The sequence below is a fragment of the Lasioglossum baleicum genome, chromosome 13, assembly GCF_051020765.1.
Source record: "Lasioglossum baleicum chromosome 13, iyLasBale1, whole genome shotgun sequence".
NCBI lineage: Eukaryota > Metazoa > Arthropoda > Insecta > Hymenoptera > Halictidae > Lasioglossum > Lasioglossum baleicum.
Genome location: NC_134941.1, coordinates 12,675,408 through 12,698,209, shown reverse-complemented (window position 1 = coordinate 12,698,209; position 22,802 = coordinate 12,675,408). Strand labels below are relative to the sequence as shown.

The 22,802-nt window shown below is 47.0% G+C and overlaps 3 protein-coding genes across 20 annotated transcripts in view; 1 reads left to right on the top strand and 2 right to left on the bottom strand.

The window, feature by feature from the left end:
- Positions 1-204: 204 nt before the first annotated feature.
- Positions 205-9,023, top strand: LOC143214937 (uncharacterized). Its single transcript, XM_076436532.1, has 4 exons — positions 205-2,745; positions 7,275-7,452; positions 7,531-7,618; positions 8,254-9,023. The coding sequence occupies exons 1-4, from the start codon at positions 2,631-2,633 to the stop codon at positions 8,839-8,841; spliced, it is 969 nt and encodes a 322-aa protein (XP_076292647.1). The 5' UTR covers positions 205-2,630; the 3' UTR covers positions 8,842-9,023.
- Positions 9,024-10,797: 1,774 nt separating this feature from the next.
- Positions 10,798-14,073, bottom strand: Ipla2-via (calcium-independent phospholipase A2 VIA). The gene is made up of 3 exons (XM_076436519.1): positions 13,451-14,073; positions 12,954-13,044; positions 10,798-12,879 (listed from the first exon to the last, which is right to left on the bottom strand). Exons 1-3 carry the CDS (start codon positions 13,669-13,671, stop codon positions 10,822-10,824), a joined length of 2,370 nt encoding a protein of 789 aa, XP_076292634.1. The 5' UTR covers positions 13,672-14,073; the 3' UTR covers positions 10,798-10,821.
- A 6,080-nt stretch (positions 14,074-20,153) lies between these two features.
- The window catches only part of Eph (Eph receptor tyrosine kinase), a 76,975-nt gene continuing 74,326 nt past the window's right edge, over positions 20,154-22,802 (bottom strand). For all 18 annotated transcript variants that reach the window (XM_076436496.1, XM_076436508.1, XM_076436502.1 and 15 more), the window contains one exon: positions 20,154-20,557. In XM_076436496.1, coding sequence (XP_076292611.1) covers positions 20,293-20,557 — 265 coding nt within the window. In that variant the 3' untranslated portion in view covers positions 20,154-20,292. The remainder of the gene's footprint in view (positions 20,558-22,802) is intronic.

The following is a 22,802-nucleotide window of genomic DNA, read 5'->3' as shown; positions in this document are numbered from 1 at the left end:
CACACCGGGATAAAAACGTAGCGGTCCGAGTAATCCGTCCAAGTGTCTCGAGCGTTTCCGAGAGAGGCAGAACGAGCGTGCGCCGAGCGAGTGAGCGTTTTACGCTCGCGATCGCGCGGCGAGTTAATCCCGTGGAGAGTGCGAGGGCGAGATCCGTCCCCCTTTGATCTCGCACAAAAGCCGCCACACGGCATTGACCGTGGTTTATATACGCTCATGTATGGGCCACTGTCTTTGCTAGCTCGCTCATTCATTAAATTCGTTGTATAATTAGGCTCGGCAGAAAGGACGGCGCTGTCAACCAGCGGGATCCGTGCGCAGCCCTCCGACACTCGCCCTTGGATTTATGCTCCCAACGCGGTTCTTGTTGCGCTATTTCTCCGGTGTGCACCAACTTTCCTTCTCCTCCTCCTTCAACTTGCCTTCTTTCACCCGCGCGATGTCGTCGAACGAGCGAAATCGTGCACCGAGACTGTCGAAGCTAATTATAAAGCGGCCGGGAACGAGGATCCTACGCGTCACGGTCACTGGAGACACACGGTCCTTTGGTTTTCCGATTCCTTCACGCCCCCGACTTTGATAGCGCAATCTAATCGCGCTCGCTGTTTGCTAGGATCAAATATAATCGCTGCGAGGAGCCGCTCGCGACGAGGACTATCTCAATTAATAGATTCCCGGGGTTGGGGAGGATCCCACGCGATTGCTGGAACTCGCAGACTCTGCGAAATGCAATAGAATTGCAGGATCAAAATTGTCTGGATCGATTGCAAGGAACGGGAGCCGAATAAAAATGTTTTCCTCTTCTTAAAAATAGTCAACAGATTCCTCGGACTGAATGCTGCGTCTACGTAACAAGTAAAACGCCTTTTAAACGGGATGCTAGTTGTTAGAACAGCTAGAACATGTCGGACCGGTCAGAACTTAATTTAGAAGTCGTTGAACGTCGCAGGATCACGAGGCAAGGATGCGAGGAGCCGCTCTGGTTGAGGACTATCTCAATTAATAAATTCCCAGGGTGGGGGAGGATCCCACGCGATTGCTGGAACTCGCAGACTCTGCGAAATGCAATAGAATTGCAGGATAAAAATTGTCTGGATCGATTGCAAGGAACGGGAGCCGAATAAAAATGTTTTCCTCTTCTTAAAAATAGTCAACAGATTCCTCGGACTGAATGCTGCGTCTACGTAACAAGTAAAACGCCTTTTAAACGGGATGCTAGTTGTTAGAACAGCTAGAACATGTCGGACCGGTCAGAACTTAATTTAGAAGTCGTTGAACGTCGCAGTCGCCGGCGAGAACAGGAAGAACGAGTAGCAACGTCGCAGGATCACGAGGCAAGGATGCGCGAGGGAACGGTCGTCGTCCGAGTAGAAAAGGAAGAAGATCCTAGGTGACTCCCCACCCGGGACAGAGGTGGTCCACGGAACCGCCTCCGCGATCTGCCATCCAACGTTTCGAGCGTGTGCCAGACGTGTGCTCACCGTTTCTGCCGCTTTCGTGGACCAACCTGTGTGCTTGGTCCCCGAACGAACCTCCACAACGACACAACGGGATCCGCGTCCGTGTCTCTCTTCTCTAGTTAGTCAGTCAGTCAGTCAGCCATCGGAGTCTCCTTGATCCGCGCACGCCGCCGCGTCTTCTCTCCTCCGAACGGTGCCTCGGGGGATATCCTCTTTCTCTTTCTCTCGTCGAGCCTCGCATCGTAGATTTAATTGTTCGCCAGTCGTCGAATCGAAAGGTGCGCGCCAGTTACTCCGCCGTCATTCGGCAGCCGAGTTCTAAACGATCCGCCGAGTTACTACATCGAGATTCCACATCTCAAGCCTGGGACAGAAGATAGTCATCGATAGACATCGGATCTGAATAATAGATTTCCGTGTCCTTCGACAGTGTGCGAAATTCCAAGCGATCCAGCGAGTTGCTTCGTGGAGGTTTTCACGATCTATCTCGATCGGGGACTTTCAAACTTCCAAACGATCCAGTGAGTGACTCCGTTGAGATTCGAGGCGATTGCAAATCGGGATAGAAGCTAGTCATCGATAGGCGTGTCAGAGTCCTCGGATTCTCCTTCTGATTCCTCTCGTTGGCCTGCAAACGCATGGACTCCGCAGTCTTCAGAATCTACAGCTGAAAGGATCCACGGGGAGGGAAGTCTGATATTCCTTGGATCTTTCCAATGACATCTTTCCTATCGCCGTTTTGTCAACGCACGGAATCCTAGTCTTCAGGATCTACGGCTGAGATAAGAGGATTTGCGGTAGGAAGAGGATAGTGACGGAAGTCGATGCGACGCCGATATATCGGTTTCATTCCGAGACAGGACGAGGGTCGAGCCATCGATAAATTACGCGGCGAGATAACCCCCGGTACTAATTGTCGACCCCGTCCGTTCCGATACTTTACGATGCCCGGTTCAAGATCCACGTGAAGCAGAGTATCCGCGATAATAAGAACCCGGCCGATAAACTCGGACGCCGTTTCGCCGAAATTCGTGAGGATCGGGCCCCGGCTGTTTCGTTGCATCGTTTCGACGGATATCTCCGGGAGAGTTTGACAACGGGCGACTCGTTGTCCGCGTCGCGAATGCGGAGAACGATAGATAAGTGATTAACGAGAGAGGATTCGAAGAGATGGAGACGCACCACGATAACGTGTCGTCGTCGGCGACGGAGACCAAGGCAGGACCGTCGAGCGGAGAACCCTGCGGAAGCTCGTTGGACGACGTCGTTGGCAAGCTCCTGCAAGGTTTGCTATCAAACGATTCTTCAAGACCATTGTTTCGCTTCCTTCTTTTTTCTCGGATTGTATACTGCGAGGCTTTTCTACAATTTCATTGCGAAATTATCGCCACAGCTAGAGTTGCCAGAAATGTTTTATTCAAATATAGAAGAAGTAGTGAAAACTGCAATTATGTATATACGAGGTAGGCTCAAAATATAGGAGTTCAAGTAAAAGAGGTACACAGCACATTTAAAATTTTTTTACTCAAACAATGATTTCTGAAAATTCCTACAGGTACGTAAAGATCAAGTTCAAATATAGAAGACTCATATCAAATGTAGAAGATCTGGCAACCCTAGGTACAGCTCACAGGCGAGAAAGTATAATATTTTCGCGTGTTTTAACCCTTGCGCCAATAACCAAAATTTTTGTACAATATTCAGCGGTGTACTTTGCAATTATTTGTATACCTCAAATTACACTGTGATCATCCAAGAACAGAAATATCTACAATTTTGCTACTTGTTCACGAAAATGTTGAAATAATGGAAACCGGGCAAAGACTTTGAGGCCAAGTGACATACGTCAGGTTGCTTTAATTAAATCGCACTTGGATACGTAAAAACTATGCAGCATATCTTTGGGTATAAATTATTCAAAAAATGGCTAAAAATTAGAATAGATATACAGGGTGGTCCATTTATCTTGAGACGGTCAATTATTACGGAAACCAGCAGGAATATGAAAGAATGTTTTATAGAAAATATTCCTCATATGAAGGGGCATATTTAATGGCGCTATGCACATTTTTCCATAATGGCCCTTTAAGGATCAGATGAGAATATTTTTTATTTTATTATATTCTTAAAACATTTTTTTCCTGAACTTACCATTTTTAACGATACCATGATAAATGTTGCAAAGCTTGCATAATGGCATACAACATGTAATTGTGAATAGGCGTAATAAGGAGTACGTACTTTATCAGTTAATTTATTAATCGTAACAAAAAACACGGAAATTGTGAGCAATTAATGTAACAAATGTTCAAAATGATGTCCTTCCATATCAACACATTTTTCAATCCTTCTTTAAAAGGAGTCGTGCGGGCTCTTTCACATTCCTGCCGGTTTCCGTAATAATTGACCGTCTCAAGATAAATGGACCACCCTGTATATTCTTGTTATGTCCATGAATTAACGTGTAAAGCAGTCAGTTTCAGCGGTGCGTAAGTATCAAAGTCCGTAGGCAGGTTCTGAGAGGAATTCGCGGTACGTCGGGATATTTCAAGCTTATGGGGATCGATCGAGCGAAACGTGGATCGCGGTGCACGGCTCATGAGCATCGGGGGCCGTATTTTTCGGCTGTCGTGGTCTCGTTGGTCGCGGGGCTGCATGGCGGGTGTGTCTTCATCGGGTCGTTTAGAGGGAACACTTTAATTGGCGCTGAAAGCCGGCTTCGGTGGGCTGCGCGTTCTCAGATTTATCCTCGCGATACCGAGGGGCACGGATGGAAGGAAACGCGGCATAGAATGATGGAGGAGGACATCGCGGGGAAAGAGAGAAGACGCGGAGACCGCGGAAAGACGATTCCGAGGAAGATTCGAGTGAGCGGCAGGTGCTGCGAGCAGAGCGAGACCGCTGAACGTTTGCCACCGACGCTAATTATGCTAGTACGAATTTAAATCCGAGACATCGGCTCGGGAGGGCACCTAGCGAAACATGGTAGAAGGTGGAGCCAAGAGGGCAACGGGATCTGGGCGTTATTTAAGATGACGCGGACGAAGATACGATCCGAGATAGAGATCCACAGATCGCCGAGTATCACCGCTGTGTTTTCGTTCGCGAGGAATTCGCGCGGGGATCGTCGATCGATCGATAGGAAGATGGAGATAGGAGGCGATACAGATCGATGTGGGCACGTGGCGAAAGCCGCTGATCGACCGCGAAAGGTGTCGATGCGTTGAACGGGTGCCCCCTCGTTAACGAGACGGACGGGCCCGTGGCAACGGACGGTTTTGTAAAGGAGTTAATGTAGCAAGAGTCGACGACAGGTCGGCATTGACGAGCGGGATGCCGAGACACACCGGTTCATTCAACGGGCCACAACCCCTTATTGTGTGCCGCGGTCCCGATCTTCCCTGAGCGGCTGTTCACGCACGGGAAAAGTATCCAAGTCCACTCGATCCCATCTCGCTAGATTAATCAATTCGTCGTTAGCACGCGCCCGTCCATCGTTGGCTCAAATCGAGCGAATTCGCGGCCAATTTCCACCTCGGCTGCTCTCCGATGGACCACCGAAACAGCACCAGACTAATTTCGCTCGAATTAATACGTCACCGTCGTCTCTGATACGCATTTTACAAGACTGATGTTACTCGCGTGTTCTTAGAAGCATTCTTAAAAGGTTTGTGGACAGACTGGATGCTTGGAGGGCGAAGGATTGAAATCAGTCTCGCCGAGACAACCGAGAAGGGAGGAATCGACACCAGGTTTCGCAGGACGTTTTTGCGCGTTCCGTTTCGGGTTGTACCGCGAATCACGCCACGGTTCGGCTACTTTTCGCGCGAAACTTTTTCTATTCCCGTCGCTTTTTAGGGTGCGAGCCCTTCCGCGTTTCCACGGAAAATATTCTGGTCGGTTGTATCGGCGAGGACCTCCAGCGGACGTGAAACGAGCCGACAGAGGGACCGCGTCGTTGAACCGTGTCCCTGTGGTAATTAGCTACTACCGAAATCCACCGGGTCCTCGTTCGGAGTACGAGAGGAGCTCCTTGGTGACATTTCGACCCACGTGCACCCGGGTCCTTCCCTCTTTCTTAACGATCACCGATGCGACAATTGGAAGCAGAAGACCTACGCACACTTCGGTACGATCTACGGTCTCTTCCTCGATTTTTTGTACCGATCCTCGGAATAACCGACGACTTCACCGAGGGACGCACATAAAATAGATTTATATGCTGGATTCGTTTTAAGGAGCAGCAAGTTTATTACTCGGCGTCACCGCGAACTCGTTTCCCACGACGAAACACATCGTTTCTGGGCCAGTTTTTACTTCCAAGCACGCGAAATATTCGAGAGAACGAAGCTGCGAGGTGCGACTCCGAAAGCCCGTGCGATCGCTGATCGTTTCGAACAGTTTGTTCGAGAATATGCTTCTACTCTTCTGAATTGTGAAGTGTTATGTTCACCTCGTCGTTCAGTGGGCTGGATCGAGAAATTTAGTGACATTTTGTTATAACTAGATTGCGGATCTTTATGCAAAATAAAAAATGTTTGCATTGATTCCAGGACACAGGAGCAAAATAAAAAATATCTGCATTGATTCCAGGACACAGGAGCCAAATGAAAAATGTTTGCATTGATTCCAGGACACAGGAGCCAAATAAAAATTGTATTCTTCTTTTAAATATCCTATCAAACTGAAACTAATGCATTGATGCCCTTAAATATTTTTAACACGTCCACTGTTTTAAATTGTACATACTCATTTTTGTCATAAATGCATAAAATCCGCAGTCTAGTTATAACTCTTAAACCATAAGAGATATCGGGATGAAATTTCCACTAAGAAAATAATGAATGTAGAGGAAGGTCTAATGAAAATGATCTAATTTGTCCGAAGAGGTCCAATTAAGTCGATTAAAAGATATACCTTGCAAATGCTAGGAAAGTATATAGATTTTATTCATTTCATTAATTATTAATTTTTAATACATTGCGAGCAGACATCCTCAACTAACACCGTTAATTGTTACCCCAAAGAACTGTTTATCATTTACACAAATGAGGCAGAAGAAATATTAAATAGGGTAATCAGGACACCCCTCGATGAAAAGAAGCAATTTTTCGCAGGAAAACACTGCATCCCGAATGTCTATCTTTGTGAATTTAAATTAACTATAGTTTTTGTGGACAAACATTAATTTTTTCAGCTTCGACGTTGATGGAGATTTAGGAAGCAATACAAATTTATTAGAAATCGATATGAGAATGTCGACTTTTTCGTGAAATGTCACTAAATTTCTCGATCCTTCTCACTGTGCGTCGCTATCCTCGATTTGCTTATATTCGATTCGGGATCGAAGCTGCTCTTCGAACAGCGTCAGATCGATGAACGGAGACGAGACTTTCTCGAATAGAAAACTTTCGCGACCCGAATAATCTCTCTCGAAGCGGAGGTCTGTTTAGTGGGACGGAGAGGAAGTCGGCAATAATAATTAGTCTCTCGATGCTCGTCTAAGATCCGTCGATAAAGACCACCGTGCTCGAGGAACTCCGCTCGCGACTCGTAGATCGCGAAGAAGACGACAAAGAAGTTAGATAAACGCGTCCTGCTCGCGGCGTTATCCTTCTCAAACGGTCACCGAAGGATACAGGTGTCGTTTTATCTGCCATTCCTTTACAGTTCCGCGGGAAGATAAGTCGACCGACTTCCGGTAAACGTAGCCCAGGTTTCCGAGTTTCTTTTCGTACCCTAGTCAACGTGGAATCGATGCACGCAGCCTGGGATCAGGTTCTAAAACAATCTTCTTAACGATTTGTTTCACAGGCTACGACTGGACGTTGCTTCCGGTGACGTCTCGGGCAGGGGGTCGAAGGAGCGCTCACGTGAAGCGTCCCATGAACGCGTTTATGGTGTGGGCACAAGCAGCTAGACGCAGGCTGGCGGACCAGCACCCGCAATTGCACAACGCGGAGTTGTCGAAGAGCCTCGGCAAACTCTGGAGGTAGTGTTTTATCGTCATAGTTGATAGTACAGATTCGATTACGGATTACGGGAGTATTGACAACGTGTGGTCCGGCAGAATTCTAAGCGACGGGGAGAAGCAGCCGTTCGTGGAGGAGGCTGAGAGGCTGAGGAACGCGCACAAGAAACAGCACCCGCATTACAAGGTAATTATACGCGATTGTGCGTCTTTTAATTAATAAAAAAGAACTCCACTCCAATCATATCCTTCAACATGGACATTTGTCCGGGGCGCCATTTTGGCTGTGAGTATGAGAAAAATATTGATGTGTGAAAAGTTAAACATTCAACTTTTACTATTTTTTCAACAATTCCGATCAATTGCAATTTTTAAAAAAATTTCTTTTCACATCCTTTAGTAAACTAATTGCTCTAGCTTCCCAAAAAAGTTCAAATCGTGTAGTACAATATTAAAAAAGTTATCGTCTTCTTTAGAGCGATCTTAAACTTTTGTCCGCTACTGTATGTTTCTTTCTAAATATATGCTTTCATTAAAATTTAAATAGAATGATTTGATTTTTATTGGAAATAAAAAAGATATATATATATTCTCAAGGGTCTGCAATTTGTCTTTTTGTCCGGGGCGATGTAACCGCTAGAGCGGGCGGTGATAGGAGAAAAATTAAGATGATCGAAGAACAAAGATTTCTTTATTCTCAATATTAAACGTGTATCTGGTTTCCATCTGCGATGCAGAACATTTTTATTTTGAGATCAGCGTACTATTCGCGATATTCCGCTTGGTCTGCTTTGTAGTCAAGATTGTTGTTGACGATTGCAGTACCAGCCGCGTCGGAGGAAACCGAAGCCGGAGGAGCAGATGGGGATCGTGATGCACCATCGAGGTCCGTTGTCTTCTCCAGGCACTTCGATAGACTCCACCAGCTCGTCCGACTGCACGTATCCACGCCTGTACCCAGACACCGGCTTGAAGACGTACGACAGACCGACCTACCACGAGACCAAGGCCACTTACGACCTGTCCAGGTCATCCTGGCCCGGCGATCCGAATAAATACACCGTCGACCACGAGAGCAAACCGTACGAGCCGAACACGAAGTGCTACGAGGCAGTCAAGTACCACGAGGTGGCCACCGCGAAGTACCACGAGCCGGTGCCCAAGTACTCCGAGCTGCAGCCGAAACCCTACGATCTACCCAAGTACCCCGACACGCTCAAGTACCCCGCAGACGTCACTAACCCCAGCAAATCGTACGCGTGCGTGCACAGTCAGTATTACTCCGCTCCCGAGGGGTACGCGATGCACGAGGAAAACGACTACCAAACCCAGCCCGTCTCCAGCCACTCCTTTTACCCATACATCTCTGCGTCCATGACCCAGCCACCCTATTACATGGGCCCCCGGTAGATCCTCGAACATCCTCCGAGGTCACGGGTTTGTTGAAATAACGCGTATCCGATCGAAACGCGTGTCAGGCTCGTTTCTGGTGAGCTGTTACCAGTGGACTGCGGATTTGATGCGTTTCTGACAAAAATTAGTATACTTGGCTCCAAATATCGAAGGTACTTGTTCTGCGCATGTCGTTGTGTGTCAGCCTTGTTGTAAAGTTTTTTATTTACTTTACAATTTAAAACGTTTGTAGCTCATTGCAATGTTGACCGATTTCGATGAAATTTTCAGTATGCATATAAGTTACCGAAATCTATAAAACGCATTTTTTAAATTATCGTTACAGGCCCAGATAAAAAAGTTGACGAAACATCATTTTTTAAAATTTTGTATAATTCCTACCAATTGCAATCGTAATAAATTTTTGTTTCCTCATTCTCTAGCGAACTAGCCGGTCTAACATCTTAAAAAAATTCAAGTCCGTTGGACCAATTTCTAAAAAGTTATGCGATTTTTAAGGATGTCCACTTATTATTGCCGATGACTGTAGGTGTAATTTAACACTAAACCTGCCGACCGCTAAAAGCGAAATATTTTAGCTTACAAAAATCACAATGCTCCATTTATTCAGATTTTGTGCAATTTTTATTACAATGTGTGCTTGGATAAAGAATTCCCGTGCAAGCGATTTCATAATTTCAATGATTGTAAGACGAAAAATATATAACCGGTAATTTGACCGGTTGTGCTAGGTTTAGTGTTAAAATATATGTAACTCTAGTTTGTTGCAATTCAGGTAAGAAATATTTATTAGGCTTGAGAATTTCTTGCGGGAATGTAACGAAGGAAATCAGAAATTTATTTACAGATCTTTGTTATACAAACTTCGAAGGATCAACGAAAATTTCAGTAAAATTCTATCTCCTCTACAATAGAAGAACGCGCGTGGAAGTAACTTTCCTCGCATTAGTAGTCATAGAACGGAGTTACGAAAATAGGAATTTGCACACAACATGCTTTTATTTCTCCTTTCGGCACAAGATTTTTGGATTACTTCAGAAAACTGTATACAGTGCTAGGAATCAACGCAGCTAGAACAAAGTACTGCTCGCTTGAAGAGTAACCGCGTCGCTCGGAACGTTTTGTTTAAACAATAACCTGTTGAAGTACCAAGAATGTCGAGATGATCGAGGAAAAAGTGTGGGGTCTCGGATAGATTCGTTAGATCGCTTCATGTTTCTTTCTGTTCTTTGCTATTTATTATCTGACGTGACACTTTGCAAATAAATAAAGAAATAAATATTTAAATATACTCGCTTCATTCCATCTGACCACGAGGAATTTCTACACGGTGTATAGTACATTCTATCGCGCGCGCGTGCGTCGGTCATCTTCCTCCGAACTGTGCTCGTGATCGTTGAGTACGCGCCGCAGAAGAGGATAGAAAAGAAAAAAGGGAAAAATTCAACTAAAAAGAATTATGCGCAATCACGGAGCTAAATGATCGGACTTGACAGCGACGCGTCTACACGCAAACAAACGATTAATGATCTATATTGAGGCACGGGCAGAATTGGACGCGGGGCAATCGTATCTAAGGCGTGCAACATCGATCTAACGCAGAGGTCGGCCAAGAAGTATTCGTTTCGACCGATGTTCTCGTGACGGTCCTAGTTCTCGAGCCACCTCGGGCCTTCAGCCTTTCGTTCGCCATTTAGAATTTACCAAGCACGTCTAAACTACGCGAAAATGAAGTTAATTACTATTCTACAAATTTATCTTCAGAAATTATCATGCGACATAGTCGAAGAGGCTTACAACGGTTACCATTGACAAAAGAAAAAGCGCATTGACAATAGTTCCTCATCGGTAATGTGGAAAGCTATTTATACGGGCCTGAGGTGGCCCGAGAAAAAGGAAACGGACCTCTTCCTGCTTCCTGCCGACCTCTGATCTAACGGAAACGGACGAATTGTGCCGCGTCCCTGATTCTATCGATTAACAGTCACGGTTTATCACAACGGCAAGCTCCTTGATTTGATCCCTATTCGCGTGCATGGATGCTTTCGCGATCCAGATCATATCGGCCAGGACCTCGTCGCTCTTCTCATCCATGGCGATGTCCTGCGAGAGCTGCGGGTTGAATCTATAATACGGTACTCCGATCATGGAGCACCAGTTCCTGGCCCGATCGACGACCCTGCCGTCGCTGGCCGTAGCCTGGTCTACCAGCAGCTCGGCAAGAGTTGAGATTCCCATGGCGAATTTCGCCGTGCCCCATAGGGATTCCGGTCGAAAAACGTCGATTCCATGCAGCGGGCTAGTAGGGATTAGTCCTGTTCCAAGTGACACGACCAACGACAGAGGAATATCTTGCCGTCCCATCGCTCTCAGAGCAAGATTGTACTCGTTGATCTCGGTCATCGCGTCCAAGGTCGGATTATTCGCGATCAAACCACCGTCGAGGAATTTGCAGAACTCCCGGAAGTAAGATGGCGCGGCGCCGGTGGCTCTAGCCGCGTGCCATATCAGCTGCTCGTTCGGCGGCTTCGCCGTAATAGCCGTGGAACTTCCCTGAACGTTCAGAAGCGCGCTCGGCGAGTCGTAATTCCGGAACAGATGAAGTTCGACGGGTCTCTTCTCGGCTACAACTCCGGTGATCATCACTTTGGGACCTTTGATGTCTGCCATGACCGTATGCTCACCCAGACAATCTTTCAACACCTTCTCCAGGGCCTCGCTGTTGTAAGGCCGACTACCGACGAATGCTTCCTCCTTGATCCGGAAGTACAGAGCCTGACACTCGCGCAAGGACTTCCCGATAGCTAAGCCTAGAGCTAAAATACCACCCGTCGAGGTGCCAGCGAGCCAGTCGAAGCACTTCACGATGGGTTTCTGAAGGATCGACTCGATCTCCAGAAGGGCTTGAACGAGAATCAGTCCGCGGATTCCACCGCCGTCTAGGCAGAGCAATCGACCGCCTTCGATACGAGGGTTGTCCTTCGAGGACATCTTGTCCATACCGTTGATGTGCAGCATCTGATCCAGAACCGTTCTCGGGATCGCCGTGGGAGGCTGTGCCGGCGCCAGGCCGTTGAAGTTTTCGTTGTACTTGCAGCCCAGGCTGCAGTTGATCATTTCCGGCACGCAGCGCGCGGCTCCAACCGCGTCCAGGAGATACAGAATCCTCTGACCCTCGTTGCTCTCCACGTTGACACGGTGTCTCGGCGTTTCCGACTTCCAGTTTCTAGCGTTGATGTCCGCTCCAAACCCAATCAGCATCTGGACGATCGCCTGCGTGCCTTCGCAGACCGCAAGGTGCAACGGCGTGTTGCCATCCTTGTCGACGATGTTCACGGACGCCATGTGGCTCAGCAGAGCCACCACGCAGGACAGTCGTTTCCTCATCGCCATTATGTGCAGCGCGGTCCTACCGTCGAAATTCAGAGCGTCGATGTCGCAGTGCGTTTCGATCAGGGCGTTGATCACCTCTCTGCTTTGGGACCAGTGCAGCGGCGTACCACCGAACTTCATATCCTCGGCGTGGAGAACGTTAGGCTTGCTGTGCAGCAGGTCGCCCACGTATCCTGGACTGGAAGGTTGCCCGTCGGACGCCGGAATGTTCACGTCCGCGCCGATCAACAGCAAAGCTTTCACGCATTCCGGTTTGTTGTTCAAACAGGCGACGTGCATCGGCGTGTGACCGTTGCTGTTACGAGCGTTCAGGCTGGAAGGAAGATGTCCACCGAGGGCTAAAATTATTTCTTTGGTAGAGGTAGCTGCAAAGTGGTACACGGTATTGGCATTGTGGTCTAGGTGCTCTAAAGAACTCTTCGCTTCTATCAGCATCTGAACCGTACGCAGATTGTTCGTCTTCACTGCTACCTGCAACGGAGACTCTCCGGATTCTATGTCTCCGCTGTTTAATTCGCTGTTCACCACTGCATGAGAAAACGCGTTGTACAGAGCAAAGTGGGCTGCTAGATGCGCCAAGGTCCAGGTTGGGTGTTCTGACACTGTGTCGCATAGTTTTTGAATCTTGCTCACGGTGCATAGCTGAAGAGGAAACAGTAATAATTAGTGGTAAGTATTTTTATAGGAAAATCACTCTTGCGTAAGGAGTTAGTTACCTCTCTGCAAATCTGAGCTAGCACTGGAACCTTGTCTTTGTATATAATGAACTGCTGCTCTGCTTCTTCTCTGTTCTCCGACCGGTAAAGACTGAAAGGTTACATCGATTGGATGTAAAGCTATGCGCGCTTGTTGGGTAAATCAGGGAGTTCCAACTTGTAGCTTGCGATCACCTTTCCAGCCCTACAGCTGTACATAATGGTGGCAAGAGGATCGAGTAATGGTGCGAACCTTGCGCTTCTCGGAGAAGAACAAATTAGAACTCGCTGGGATAAATCAGGGAGCTCCAACTTGTATCCTGCAAGCTACACGCGACTCTTTCTCCGCTCATGTTCTTCCTCCACTCTTAGACTTCATCATTGCCATAGAACTTCGTCCCTGTTCCCTTGACACTGTGCGTCCACTAACTCTATGGCTAGACGTAATACCTTACAGATTTCGGAGGGGAACAAGTTGGAACTCCCTGAGATAAATGATGAGAGAATAGCGTAAATACCTGTACGCTTGGTGCAACGTTTCCGTGCAAGGTCTGTGAAGCACGATATCATATTTTTCATTTTTGCCTGACACACCGTAAAGCATGATGGCATCTTCACGACAGAGAATATGTCGATTGCTGTATTGTTCTGATTTGACTTCTTGGACTAGATTCGGCTGTACATCCGGATTCATAATGTTCCAGAACACATTGCTAGCGATGTTTCCTAGCCAAGCCATGGCTGCCGCTAGGTTTTAGGTTATCCGTTAAGCAACGACAGCAACGGATTTCGCTGGACTCTATCGTATCACTATCTTATGTAAAGCTTGATGAACCATTTCCCGGAAGAAGTTGCTCGGATGTGTTGTATTTGACGCGGAAAGTGGATTAAAAAGCGGGTTCGTTACAACAGCCTCGGATACAGGTCGACGAAGCAGTGTCACAGTCATAATAAACAAACACCCGAAGACAGCAGTGACAACGGACTTTTCGAGCGTTATGCGTCTTATTATAAGAACAATTAGTCGATGATCTCATGCTTGAGATCATCCATTCGGAGTGTGTTAATGATTACAGATGCAAGCAACAATTTTATATGTTCATAATGACCAATGACGTGCAAGTGATGCATGCGCAGATAATGTTTGCCGTTCTGGTCGTCAGAACGCATGAGAATTGCGGCAAGAATTAATTGTGCATTGACGCTTATTCATTTCGGAGGTGGCGCCATCCGTGGTAAAACGCTGAAACTGGTAGACAAATCATATTGGGGCGATAGTGCTGCCATGCGGGCGGCGGAATTGCGAACTAATTTTCCCTATCTTCCCCATGTGTAAGACAAGGACAGAAGAGGTCGCTCGTGCCACCTCCTTGTTTGCGACGCTTCGAATCTCCTGGTAAGATTCGAACTCCTGGTAAGTACTAGGCGCACATGCTAAGCAAGGAGGTATCCGAGTTCCCGACAAGGACAGACTTATATAAATGACGGAGAGCGAGAAGGACAGATATAGACTGCTCTCATTTCTCTATCAAATCAATCTATGATTAATTAATTACTCGTTTCACAGCAACAATTTATAAACTTTAGCTATTGGAGAATACGAGGTGGAACCTCCTGCTACTTTCCTATACAGTTTTTGATTAGATTTTGTTAGTTGTTAAATAGTTATTTACAATTTTCCGGACCTCTGCCCAGAAGTGGCTTGAAAATATTGACACCATCTTAATAATAAATTATTTTCTCACTCTCTAGACATAATTTGTGTAGATTTATGGTCGAAGAAGCTGGAATCGACCTCTAGCAACAATCCAGTAGCAATTTTGTATAGATCGGGCTCGTATGTAATTAGTTATTAACAATTTTTACAAAGGGTAATTGTTTCTTCTATGCCCGTAATGATATTTTATGGATAGGGGCCGTCAAAAGTTAGTTTAATTAGTTAATACTTTTATCTTGTTGCTACCTCTACTTTAATCATTGTAGTCAATGCTGTCGAGCATTGCAAGTAGTATGTATTAAGAATGAGAACAATTTTCACATTACATCGTATAAGGTATATTATTTATTATATCTTATTTACATTCAACATCGTCTTGACAACACCATAGGAAAAATGTTTTTAGACACATTCCAAAATTTGTCGACATTAACTCTCTTATTGCATCTGTTGCGCTTTGTCGCATTGTCTTTTTCATTTTATTTATTTTTTTTCGTTTTCGCACATACTTTTCTTACAATGAATCGAGGACACACGGTGGCGATTTCGCTGAACCAATCTGCTTGTGAAAACTCAGTTCGACGAGTATACATAAATTATGATGCGTGTACGTGTGATAGTTATGAATGCGAGCTATTTATAATATATACGGGACGGTACCTGTGTGCTTTGTCTTCTCGCGAATTTCTCGATATTATAACAGTTCTCGTTTACTTTTACATTTTTCACGTTTCTCTTTGTCGTGTTTTTTTTTCGTTACTATTTTTTTCGATAAAACTTCTTTCTCTCGTATGCTTTTTTTCGTTCGTTTTCGAAGCAGGTACATTGATAAAGTTCGCTGTAAAAAGACCGGTGTGGTTTGGCAATAGAAAAACGGAATACGAAAAGAAAAATATAATCGGAGGGAGAATGAAACACGAGACGCGCCACGTAGGTCGCTCGTCGAGAAGAAAAAGAAACAAATGAAAATCGCTTAACTAATCGATAAAGAACGTTTAGCTGCTCGGAGACTCGACGAATCGTATTTCTATGATGCCGTGTGTGTTAGCTGCTCATCGGTTTTCTTTTTCCAAGGTTTTCACGACTTTTTCTTTTCTGTTTTTTACAATCGGGACCGAGCTTCTCGAAAAAACCTCCGCGGTAAGGAAATAACTGCGTGTTCTCTCTCTCTCTCTCTCTCTCTCTCTCTCTCTCTCTTTACTTTCTTTTCTCTCGATTTCTCTTTCCTTCTCTTTCTTTCTTTCCTTCTCTCGTCCCCTTTCGCACGATTCTGGCAAAGGTAAATAGATAAACCTACGACAATTCGAACACGTTCGCTTTAATTTAGTCAGATCTCTAAAAAATAAATAAGGCTTTCTTTGCTTTTAATAAATAGTAGTACAGAAACAAGTGTTAACCGAGTAAAAAGGTATTAAGTAAAAACAAAAAAAGAGAGGGGTAAAGGGGGTGAGGCTGAGGGTGGTCGGCGTTGGTTTCTCAGGTTTCGTTTTGGGCAAAATAGCTGCCGATTGTTAGACACGAGAAATGCTGCAACTAACAGTAACGATAATAATGAAACAAAACAAACAAGAAAATAGTGGAGGTTGGTTAGACAAGCGAACCAATGGGACACAGAGGCAACGATGGCGGAGGGCCGACGTTGACAAGGAAGCAAACGCTGAGAAGCTCGTTCTCGCGCAACGACCGAGAAGAATTTTGATTTACGTTACTGGATACATCTCTATTTTTCTATCGCTCTTCCTTCTCGAAATCTCGCGGATCCCCGTCTCTGGGAAAATCAAAAGGGCTCTCCTCGCGTGTCTCGTCGTCGGACAGGGAGAAGGAGAGGGAGAGGAAGAGAGAAAGAGACAACGTAAATACACCGACACGAAGTACGATCAAAAGCTTTGAAAGTGTAGGGCGGCCGGCAGTAGAACAAGTGGAGGGACGAATAACAAGAAGAAGTAGTACGTAGTAGAAGAAGAAGAAGGAGATGATGTGGGAAATTAGAGTGGCGATTAGTATAGATAGGGACGGGAGAAGAAGAATGGCGGGGGTGGGTTTCTCGGCCCGTGTTCCTCGGGCCGATTCGAGACTCGAAAGACTTAAAAAGTGAAAAATCGAAAAGGTCTCTCACTAATAAGATATCCTTTACGCTCTAACTAATTATCATCTGCTCGTTTTCGTGCCTACGATCGTGTGTAATATCGATAGAGATCTATGAAATCTAAATATTAAATCCGCTGAAACTATCGACATTCTCAAAACTTCAGGTCGCACTCGCAGGTTTCGTCGCTAGACACAAATAGTTACAGCTTTGAAAGAGTTTCTTGAAAACCTTTTCCGTTGGTTTTTTTGGCGGGCGTTTGCTGGCGGCCGTTTTCCCCCCCGGCCGAGCAAAACGAAAGCTACACGCGCGCCTCCCCCTCTTTTTTTCTCTCGCTTTTATCGTTTTCGTTTGATTCGGCCGTCGACGGGTTCGCTTCGCTTTCGGACGCGGTTCTACTCGTTCGGGGGCTGGGAATATGTGCCATACACGTCGTAGCGTCGCGTATCGCGTTGCTCGCGGCATCCACCCTCTCTCGCACGCTGTACACCTCACCCTCTCGTGAACGTTTTTCCCACTTTTCATTTTAATACGAACATTTAGGAAGATAGCGCTATCGATAATTAATATCTTTCTGAAATTTGTTAACATTCTCTATATAAAAATCTGCATTTGCGTGTATTCGCTTATTGCTTCTTAAATCGTCGCCGTCTTTTCTCTTTCCTTTCTCTCTCTCTCTCTCGCTCTCTCGCTTTCGTTTACTGATCCGGCAGCTTCTCCGGGTTCCTCCTCGTTCCTCCTATTCAACACGGAGTGCCCGTGGTCGCCGCGTGGCCTTTGTCGCATCCGTTTTTTCCGCACGGCCGCGCGACCATCTCGAGCCTCCAGGACCGTTCATCGAATTATCCGAACGCGAACGGAACGACTTCGAGTACGAATCTTCTAATCGAGGGGCCTCGACGCCGATCGATCGATATTTAAATGGAACACCATAGTCTCGATTGATTTCCACTTTCGGTTTCCGTTTAGCCGTTTGCGCGCTTTGTAGGCCGAAAATGTCGGGTTCCATCTGGGGATCGATCGGAGTCTCGGAACCCCGCCAACTATATTTCTATATCGTAATTCGTTAAATTAAGAATAAAAATTGCCCGTGGCCCGGCGGACTCGCTCGGAAGGCTCTTCGATCGCTCTGCCGCTCGAGCTCCGGACGAAGCGTCGCTCGTCCTTCGACACGGGTGTCTCCGGAGGCCTAATTGGGACCAGGGAGCGCAGTCTTTAAAATCAGCGAACGCGGCTCCTCCAACGAGCCTACAGACCATCCGTCGCAGAGCCTCGAAACGATTCGTCGCCGCGATCGTCCGGAAGGAGATATCTATCAATCGCCGGAACAGATCTCGTCCCTCGGCTCCTCGTTGTCCGAGCATTCGATTCTCTCTTTCTCTCTCTCGCTGGCTTTTCTCCATACGCCTTGATATGTTCACGTTGCCGAGGAACGCGCTCGACGATTTTCCTACGCACATTTTTCTCCCCCTTCGATCCCGATAAAATCGCGCGTACACGCAAAAGACACTCTCACGAATTCGCTCTCTGTCTCTTTCCTCACCACGCGACTCGAGGCTTGATTCATTGGCACATGTGTTTCGTTTCTCTCGCTCACTCGTTCGCTCGCTCGCTCGCTCGCTCTCCTCGGGCAGGTACACGCGCGCGGCTCGCGTACAATAAACTTTTAACCACGGTAAAACGCAAAACGTATTAGGCTCTCTGTTTCTTATTCGTCGTTTTCGCGCACCGATTCGCCGCTGTATAAAGGATCAAAGATTCGTTGCACGGGACGCAAAACGCTGCGTTAGGCTCTCGGTCATGCTCTCCAATTCTCTGACTTATCTAAGGGGGGACCAGTTTCTCGCGAGCAAGCTGCGGCAAACTTCGAGGCTCTCGTTTAAACATCGATCTCTCTACTCGCTCTCTTCGTAAATTGTCGTATGAATAAATAGTACGATTCGCAGCGACGCGCAGTCGCCGACAATTGCAAAGCGTTCACCGTTCGTTATTTATTACCGAATAATCTCAAGAAGCTGCACATTCGTGGAAGCTGCGATAAACGAGCGAAACGTTTCGTGATGAGAGTATTTACTTTCCATTATGTTATCGTCGATGTTCATTGATTCGTAATCTTATCGGCGGTGTGTACAAAGAAATGAGACGACCTGCTTCACTATAAACACAATAAAGAAAGATAGCTTCTATCGCAGCTCCATCGTTAACCTAATATTAGCTCCGGTGAACAGATTGCGTTGTTTGACAAGCAAACTCTTTAAGAAAATTATACACAAATTAACGTTTCCACCCTTTCGCGGTTACCAGCGAGAAATAATCTCGTCCGTAGCAGCGAAGGGATTAATTAAAAACTAGAGCTCGAAATCGGAAGAGAATCCCACGGTCGCTCGAGGGATCGTCAATCAACTGTTCCCACTTGTTCCGCCAGTTTGCCGCAACGTTTCGCAGGATTTCGCGAATCGGAGATTGAAAGGGCGCGGCGCGTGGACAGAATATTAGGCCGTCGGTTCGCCGGATGGTCTGCGTTGGATTGTTGGATCGCCGATTCGTGGCTCGATCGCCGTCCGACGCGAGCGAGAACACCGCGTGGAACGTGGATCGGTTTGCGTATCACGGGATTGAGTAAAGAACATATAAAACAGAAAGGAAGTTCGTCCGCGAGAGCTAACGCTTCACGGACCGGACGTGAAATCTTTCCGCAAGCGTTCGAGAAATACAAGACTTCCCATGTGGATTTGTTTCGGCTGAGAATCGCCGGTCGGTGAAGCGTTAGCTCGCCGCGCTAGTCTCGGCTGCGTCGGTGCGTGAGCAAAGATTCAGTGCGTCGGCCTCGACGGTGAGCGGTCGGCAGTATTTCCTCGATCGATCTCGCGCGATCCTCTGGCTGTTTCCGGTCGCGTCGAGCGGAGTGTCGCGAGTGCGTGTAAACGGTATTTTTACGGCAGTGATTAGACGGCGGCAGTGATTAGACGGGCAGCGGTTCCGGTGTCCTGTCTCGCCGAGGAGGATTATTCGATCAGTTCTCCGGGACACCGTAGCTAGGAAGAGGAGGGAGAAAGTAGCCGCGGCCGACTCGGATTCGTTAGGCCGTCGCGCTCTGCGTACATACATATACATTATCTACGGATTGATCCCGTCACGGGGTAGCGTCGCGATTGCCGATCGAGATCGGCGGGGTTCAACGGGAGTCAGAGACGGTGATCTGCTGGCTCTCCGTTCGCTGACGAGTTCTTTTACGGGGGGAACTGACGGGACACACCGCGAACGGCGTGCCCTTTCATTTTTCTGTCTTTCTTTTTTCACGGGGCTCTATCTCTGACCGGCCGGTGGAATGTGTTCGTTCAAAGCAGGTTCCTCGCGGTACTCGCCGGCGCTGCTCTCCTCGAGAAACGCCTGTCGTCCTGACTAGGATGATGATGTCGCCGCACGGACCGTCGTCCCACGATGGAACCCCTCGAGGAGAGGCGATCGTCGACGACGCCCGGCTTCGTCGATCCTCGAGAACCGACGCGACGTTTGCGGGTCGTTTTGCGGATCGTTTTGCGAGGCAGCCACGCGGTTTACACGAGGAAACCTTGCGAGGTGGCGGACATCTGCGCCCGCAACGCGGTCACGCTGTTCATGATCTTCTTCTGGTGGCCCACCAACGTCACGCCCAACGCCGTCAGCTCTTGCACGGTGACGCGGGCAGCCGCCTCCAGCGTCGTCACGCCGGACCTCTCGAAACTGTCCGCGTACCGGGACATCTTGATCGAGGCCAGCCACTCGCTGACCGAGGTCAGCTGCGTCAAGTCCACCGCGTCCGGCGCCAGTGGATTGGTGCTCCTGTCGAGAATACAGCGTTAGATTTCTTCAACGGATTCGTCAGGGGGATTAGAGATTCTTCGGGGTGGGTGGTTGGAGGGCACTGTGGAGGGACGCTACGCGAATCAAAAAACCTGGAAACTCGTACCGGGGGTCTACAATCCGTTGGTCTGGGTTGCTAAGGACAGGTGGCGAAAGAACGCAGGCTATTACGTTCGTCGCTGATCTTACAAGATTATCGAAAGAGATGTAGGGTAACTCTGCACCAGTAAATGAACGCTTTTGTATATTTCAACAAATTTTAAGCCGCACGGCATACTAGCGATAATGGCTCTTGGGCCAATGGAATATATGACTCTTTTTCGTAGCTGTATTCCTATTGGTTTATATTGGTCAATTGACCATTAGTTTCTAAGATGGCCTATTTTCACCAAGTGCGTTGAGTGTGTGCAACACAGCTAAAACTAGTAAGGTATGTATACTATGATTAAAGTAATTTTGTTCATTCATTGGACCATCATTGTTCAATTACTAGAATGTAGCGTTCATTGACTGGTATTTTTTATATTTTTTATTTAACGTTTAATAAAGAAAAATAATGATAATTTCATTTTATTTGTGTTCATTTGTTTTTGACAAATGAAGTACAGGGAGCCATTTGGCATATATGAGATTCCTTTAATTCACATATTTTTTTAAAAAATAAAATATCTTCCTGAACAATTTCTTAAATGTTCATTCACTGGTGCAGTTACCCTAGAATCATTGAATTCTGTGCTTGGACAGTTCGCCTTCGTTCTTTCGCGCTTCATCACCCAAGTAAAGTAGACAAGTTGGTTCTTGGAGGACGTATCACCCGAACATTCTGTCCTGGATCGGTACCACCTGGATACCGAGATAGTATTACAGTATATATGTACAAAGGGCGCCCATTAGAACACACAACAGTGTCGATCGCTCTGCTCGCGGGAAGGCCGACGATCGTCTTAAGAAACATCGTGGATCGGCGACGCGTAGCCTCACCGCCAGCAGAAATCGAGTTCTGGATAAACTAGGTTACTGGTTAGGGGATCGAAGAAGCGTGAGTCGAGTTTCGAGAGTCTGCTACTGACTTCTAGAAGTTTTTACTCGGTACTGGTGTGTCGTTCACTCGATTGACTTTTACGGGTACACTGTATAAAATGGATCTCAAAAGGGAACAGACCGAACCTAGCCGCGACGATTCCGAGGAAATTTATGCGAGAGCGATGGGTCTTCTGAAAATATTCGACCCGTATCTTTCTTAGGATGCTCGTAGGACGGTCCTTGAAATTCGGGACGAAAAGCACATTTGCGCGAACGTCTCGAGAAATAAATAGCACAGAAGAGAAAACTATTATTGCGTGGCTTTAGGTCGCAAATCCAAGGGAGGAATTTCCAAAGAATTATCTACACGGAAGATACGTTTCAATTGCGACCCGAAACCTTTAAAAATAAATTCTCTTCTGCACCGTTCAGTTCCCGAGATACTCTAGAAAACGTACTCTTCGCCGTTCTCACCCTCTCGGTACGAATGACCGTTGATTGAAGCATATGGGCGCAACATTCTGCGACACAAATTTCATCGAAATCACGATTGCAGGGTGCGGCGTGTTCCCCAGTTTATCTAAGAGAGGGTTGGGGGTCGGGGTTCGGGGTTGCTCGTTAAAGTATCTTTATGTACACTTGGATATCGTGACTCGGCAAGTTTCCGCGACCGCGCCCGGGTCCTTGGTTCCGATCCCCGTTTCTGAACACTATGGAAAAGGTGGATGAACGTCGGCCGATCGGTGCCAAGAAGGCCGCGGGCTAGGTCGCGGAAGAAGCTCGAGCCCCAAACTCCGTGGATCGTTGCACACGGCGATGCTGCTGGCACACGAGAGATCGATGGTGATGAGAGTGTGAGACTCGCTGATGGCGGCAACGAGAGCACTAAAGAATGACGGTGTGTGATCACGTTTCACGGTTATACACAGAAAGTACTCGGATATAGTATATTACTTATTAGCTGGACGTACGATAGTAAACGTAGAGATACGTGATAATATGGATAATGGTGCGTACGAAGCAAGCAGTGCGATACGAACTAAGAGGGTACAAGCAGAGCAAATGCTGTCTACGTGGCAGCAATACTCGTGGGTGAATCCAACGCGGCACGGAGACCGACGAGCCAGTAGACGGGTGAACGATTTACAGAAGTCCACGATAGAGCGAAAAGGGCCGGCTTCGAGATCTTCAAACAATCGAC

Coding starts and splice junctions, on each gene's coding strand:
- LOC143214937 (XM_076436532.1), top strand. CDS start 2,631: ATGGAGACGCACCACGATAACGTGTCGTCGTCGGCGACGGAGACCAAG. Junction 7,453..7,530: donor AGCCTCGGCAAACTCTGGAG/GTAGTGTTTTAT, acceptor GTGGTCCGGCAG/AATTCTAAGCGACGGGGAGA. Junction 7,619..8,253: donor AACAGCACCCGCATTACAAG/GTAATTATACGC, acceptor TGACGATTGCAG/TACCAGCCGCGTCGGAGGAA.
- Ipla2-via (XM_076436519.1), bottom strand. CDS start 13,671: ATGGCTTGGCTAGGAAACATCGCTAGCAATGTGTTCTGGAACATTATG. Junction 13,045..13,450: donor ACGTTGCACCAAGCGTACAG/GTATTTACGCTA, acceptor GTAACCTTTCAG/TCTTTACCGGTCGGAGAACA. Junction 12,880..12,953: donor TAGCTCAGATTTGCAGAGAG/GTAACTAACTCC, acceptor TTTCCTCTTCAG/CTATGCACCGTGAGCAAGAT.